This window comes from Tubulanus polymorphus, chromosome 1 (assembly GCF_964204645.1).
Source record: "Tubulanus polymorphus chromosome 1, tnTubPoly1.2, whole genome shotgun sequence".
Lineage (NCBI taxonomy): Eukaryota > Metazoa > Nemertea > Palaeonemertea > Tubulaniformes > Tubulanidae > Tubulanus > Tubulanus polymorphus.
Window position 1 is genome coordinate 29,883,991 of NC_134025.1, and position 6,000 is coordinate 29,889,990.

Consider the following 6,000-nt stretch of genomic DNA (forward strand, 5'->3'; position numbering starts at 1 on the left):
TTTTCAATCTGTGTGTTGCGCTCGTCGCTAGTCACGCCAGCATTCGATCGATGTTTCTCCGCCACTTATAGAAAAAACACCCGGAAACCGAGAAATGCTTAATGGAAGGATTTAACAACTTGCCGCATGGATTATACACACTGTACTGAGGATGAAAGATCAAAATATATAACATCACAGAAGAAGAGATATCACTTCAGCGAGTGCGAGCTGTGCTTCATTGAACTATGCATTAATAACTAAACGAAAGATGAACCTATCGTAGAGAACATTAGCGCAGGAAACATCGTATTCCTGAAGATAATTATTAGGATATAGCGTTTAACGAAACGATTAAATTGATGTTGCGGACTCTTTTTGTGTGGGATTTTATATCATTTTCAACTACGTTTACTTTAACTAACAAAACAATCGAAAACATACGTTATTTTTCGAACCAAACCGTAACGATGTATAAATTGAAGAAGTCCGCAACATCGTATGCAAACTAGCATCAGGCGTATAGATGCGTCCGATACGCTGTGGAATCAAAATAAATTATCAAAGAATTTTCTAAATATTTGAGTCAGACTTCTTCAATTACTTAAAAACGAGAAAGCCACAAATTCGTGTCGATACTGCTTTAAACACTATGGCATGATTTATTTACTCAATTCAGACAATCAAACAATTCTAGCTGGAAATCATTTGTCATTGTTTTACGTGTATTTTTTCAAGCACCCGAAGCAGTAATCATTAAGACTCGTTTCGATATAAAATATGACATCTATCAACTACACTAAAGACATGAAATTGATACTGAGTTAGCCCCACCTGAAAACAGTTTATCATATCGAGCTACAGGGAACAAAACAAAGGTGTGTTCACAATTTCATAAACAAAAGGATATATTTGTCTTGAAAATACCGAAAAATCGATTGGAATAAGTTTTATCATCGGCGTATTTGAAATGTTGATCCTACTTACCCCTTTACATATCAGAATCTAGGATCAAATATGATCAAACGGATTGGGATTTTTTTCGTCTCTGAACGAACTGATTGTTGATAAACACGACTGTTGCAAATGGGTCCGTTTAAAAACTTATATCGATCGGGTAATTCCACGACAGATAAACCTTAGATATAAGCCATGAAGACTTAAGGCACTCATGTCTCTGGAGCAAAGTTTTTAATTTGAAGCATATGAATTTTATATTCAATTTAACACAAACCATTTGCACTCCCACTGCTCAACCTTTTTACTGATATATTTCATTTTTATTATTAAATACAAGTAAATATGTATATATACATTATACATATGATTGTGATAACATCGAGTAATATTACCCGCAGCATTAATCAATAGAAGAGAACTTTCCAGTATCTACCTTTCGATTTGATATGGTTTCAAGCGAAAATACACGAATTATACTGGTAAGTTCGAAATTGATTACTGTAAGGTAAGCCTTTTTTTTTTAAATAGAGTATATGTATTTCTAGAAGGAAAAGAAGATGAAGGAAATTATCTTCCTTCGGGAGCAGCCGCGAGTTTTGCTGAATTCTGCCTTGATCTTATAGCTGAATTTGATAGAAATATCAGTTTTCAGGTAAATATAGAACGAAATATTTGATTTCATTTGTTAGTCGATAAAATCATCAAATTCTGCTTTGAAACACCTTGAAATAATAACCACGGAAGAAATACTGCTGCATAAATAGCAGACTTAATAAATATCTGAGTAACTCATGTGGAAGAGACACAATTTCATATTTTGTTGTTGGCGTGAAATAGTTTTTGATACGGCGAATCGATAAGGCAATTAACTCCATTAAATTATACATGGAACAGAAAACATAAAATTCTATATTTGTATTCTGTGGGGACTCATCAACGAACAATGTGACTGCGAATCATATACCTGCTTTACAGTTTTTACAGTCGGTGTATTGGTTCATCACCATAGAAATATATACACGATACGCGTCGAAGGCAATAAAAATTCTGATGAAGTTTCAGAAAAGTACGAAAAAAAGTAATCAACACCTATCAAGTAATAGACTCTCACTGAAATGCAGGCCTTTTAGCAATATTCGATTTCTAAAAAGGAAATAAAAGAAAATTCTCCCAAGCCTCGAACCTGGAACCTCGTGCGTTACTGGTCAGTATGTCAGTCTGGTCAGTGTGGTGCATTGTCAGGTGCGTTGGCTGTTTGTCAAAACGTTTGTCTACTCACTTATCAGGCCCATTGCTAGGAATTTTCCAAATTTTTCCAAATTATTTATACCCAACTGGTATTGCCTCCCAAATCCAAATACTATTCGCCTGGACAAAAGACGATGCGCGCTAACACCTTAGATGTAACAATCTACAGGAACCAACCATTGCAAATAATACATCACTCAAAAAAGAAAGAGAGAAAAATAATTTCGACGAAGAGAAACAATCATTGATACATCTACATACAGACGAGATGTGAACAGAGAATACTGATAGAAAAATACTTTGATGGGGAATTCTATGAGAACTCGGGTACGAAACAGTATATAACCATCAAACTGAAACAGTGATCTCTACTGTCTACTGACATCATTAAATAAAACAAACATCAAACGATGACATTTTCAATAAAAGCCGCAAGAGGTGAACTTTCCGGATGAATCTCCGGCATTATTTTTTGATACTGATGATTTCCGCTGAGACTATTGATAAAGACTAAGCTTACAAACGGATAATAATCCGGTACTGAACCCTCGAGGCTAACGTTTCCCTAGATTTAATCTGTATGTAAAATGAGATTAATGACTTTAATATCCTAGTCATTGTTCGGAACAATTCTCTGGATACCTGTCTGTAGTCAACATCCACACAGACAAAGATTCAGCGCCGTGAAAAACAACTCTCCCAGCTTAGATAAAATTTCACTTCAACCCTTAATTTCACGTATACAACCCCGAAGATTATTCCTGATTCCTGGCTGTAATTGCAGTTCTCATATTTCAATCATTAGCCCTAAAGGAGACTCAGAAATGTTGAGAGAGTTTTTGCTCTGATACATTACTGTAAAACGAACAGTCTGAATATTGACCTGAAGTTGGCCAGATATTTACTGTGTTTGATACGTGCCTCATTTGGCCATTGATTCGGATCATTTATTTCTCCACTAGTTGCTTGCCATTAATGATGAGAAATGGCTCGATTTTAGATGCCCTTCATTATCGTACCATTCATCATACACTACACCGCGGCCGCGTGTTTGTAATCATCTCTTAAAAAGTAATATACCGAGCAGTAAAACAGCAGCTTAGAGTCAGTCGACAGTCGTGGTTAGACTCACATCACATTCACATATGTCTGAAATGACATTCTTTCGTCACAGAAGAGAAAAAAATACATAATAATAACACGTCTTCCAAAGCTTCACTTCCTTCATTCTTAAAGCATTGTTATTCTCATACATTTAATGTCCCCCTCTTCCTCGTTTGATGTGTGTATAAGATACCGCATACTATTTTTTTACACGATTTAAAGCTCCCTGTTACCTGACCTGTAAAATCGCTACCCGCGGGCTTATTGTTAAACGTGTTTTTATATTTATAGTTGGACAAACGGCGCGTAGAAATATCAAAGACCTAATTCAATAGAAGTAGAAAACGACTAATTCTTTGCCTGCGGTGCTAAAAGCAAAAACTATCTATTTAAGTCTCCTTAACTGATTACAAATGAAACATGTATTTAGTGTGTGATAGTACAAGTTTTAGATTCTATGGCTAAAGAGAATCCGAGCTGGAATTGAATTCTTGTTATGACGAAAAAAGATCTACGCGCCAACCAATTGTAACAGTCAACATTCTAAAAACTTCGAGCGCTTGTCCGTTAAAGGATTGGCTCTTCTTTAGAAAGTATAGAAATTGTTTATGAAAACAAACGACGTAAATCAAAATAATCTAATAAAAATAGCATTCTAATTTAATCATCAGAAGTGAACGACAATAAACTAGTAGCATCTATTAGAAATATCCCGGTTCCGCAAATTAAATCTAGATTTCTAGATAAAGATAATTTAAATAGATGAAATCAAGCGAACTGGCTTTGTCGCATAGTTGAATCGTCGTATTATCGTATGTTTAAGAGGTAATTCGGCAACTGGCGGAGCCATCCATCAGAATTCGCGAAAACAAGAACTCCCAACAAAAATACAAAACCTGCGTCTGGCAATCTGTTGCCCGGTAAGACGCCATTAAACCATAAACCAATTTCACACGTTCTAACAATTAAATTCATTACTTTCTCCGGTGAGGCAGAAATTTTGCATTTATCGGATATTGTCTCGTAAAAAAGAACGACTTGAGATTCAATCGAAGCGTTAGATTCGATTATACAGCGACCCAGACGTCACTGTGTGCCCTCGAATAGTGTCAGAAAGCCCAGGAAATACTCTCAGAAATCATCATACTCGACACGCATACAATTAAAACCAACGAGATTAAAAACGAAATTCGTTAAAAATCAGGTACACCTAACGATGGTCTCATGAGAGAGTCCGAAACATTGTCTCTTTTAATGGTCACTCTAAATCTTGATATGATACTACCGTTATTCAGCGGGAAATGTTTAAAACCGGTAAATACGAGAAAGTTGCGTCAAGAAAATATTTTCGAAAAGGTTTTACACGTAAAAACGATAATCAAAAACAAATGTTGTTCGTGTTTTTCAATGTGGTATTGGTTTAGAAAACGTGTTTCAACTCCAACATATTCAGGGAGGTTGCGTCATGGGTTGTTGGGGATAAACCCGGTAGAATTATACACCGTCAGCAGGGAGGCGGGATATACCTCCCCGTTTCCACGAAAGTAATTTTACGAAGATTTTGGTTTAGAAAATATGTAATAGATACAAGAATTCGTAATCCATTCATTCTAAGAGCCATTATTAGCTTTAACGGAATGAAAAGGGTTGTATATTAGTTATTATTGTAAGTGTAGTGTATATACATCGTGAGAAAAATAGAATATGACATGGACCCCGACCGCGGTCCTTGACAAAACCAGTTGAATGTAGGTTAGAAACTGTGATCAGGTGAGACAAACCCACATCCTTCCCGCAGATTCATCTTTTGAACCTGTTACATAGAAAATTACGGGCTATTATAAACTATTACAAACAGGTCTATATCCATGTCCCGCGAAACCCCTTTTAATCTACTACAAATAGGTCAATTTAAAGATGGATTTAACAGAGATTTTACGTTACGATGAACACATTGAAAAATAGAGATACAAATAGTTTATAGTATAAACCGATGAACTACATATCCCAACTTCACCGAAGCGTGTAATTAAACTATTGTTTGTCTACCTAAAGCTCCGTCAATTATTATTAATGACTTTCTCAGTCGACGAGTACTAATTACAAAGTTATTCCAATTAGGCATATGTGCCGCACATACGCGCCGCCCGGTATATTTTTCATTGACGAGAACAAAGTTAATGTTTTGCGCTGAGACTTGAACAGTATTAAATTTCCCCGATCAATAAGACTTTCTTAAAATTGTTCGTTCTTTAGCTTATTATATGTGATTTATAATTCTATACTAAAAATAACTGAATTTCAGTTTCTTTTCCATACTAATCGATTAGTAGAACGATCTTTGAAAGAATCCTATAAACTAATATAGTTTTGATTATGTTTACAGAAAACAAATTGGAAATTCTAAATGAAGAAAACTTACTTGTATAAACTTCTCCGGGTAGATATTTTTCCGGTGGTGGACGGCCAAGAATTTTTATTGCAAAACCATTATCGCCTTGACTGCGGGCAGCCCGAGTCACTGTGGGCAGTCTATTACATTCAGGATTAGTTAATACTGGGTAATCGCCCTGACCAACCACAAAAACCACACATCTCAGAACAGTATAAACAGTTAACAAATATTTCACTAAGTTTTCCATCATAATGTAAGTAGCATATTATGGCAGCCGGAAGAGATAGAGAGAGACTGGAACCAGTGCGCTGTTG

At 35.7% G+C, this 6,000-nt stretch overlaps 1 protein-coding gene across 2 annotated transcripts in view; it reads right to left on the reverse strand.

Moving 5' to 3' along the window:
• Positions 1-6,000, reverse strand: part of LOC141914835 (spondin-1-like) — a 29,799-nt gene extending 23,799 nt beyond the window's left edge. For both annotated transcript variants that reach the window (XM_074806154.1, XM_074806155.1), the window contains exon 1: positions 5,714-6,000. In XM_074806154.1, coding sequence (XP_074662255.1) covers positions 5,714-5,936 — 223 coding nt within the window. In that variant the 5' untranslated portion in view covers positions 5,937-6,000. The remainder of the gene's footprint in view (positions 1-5,713) is intronic.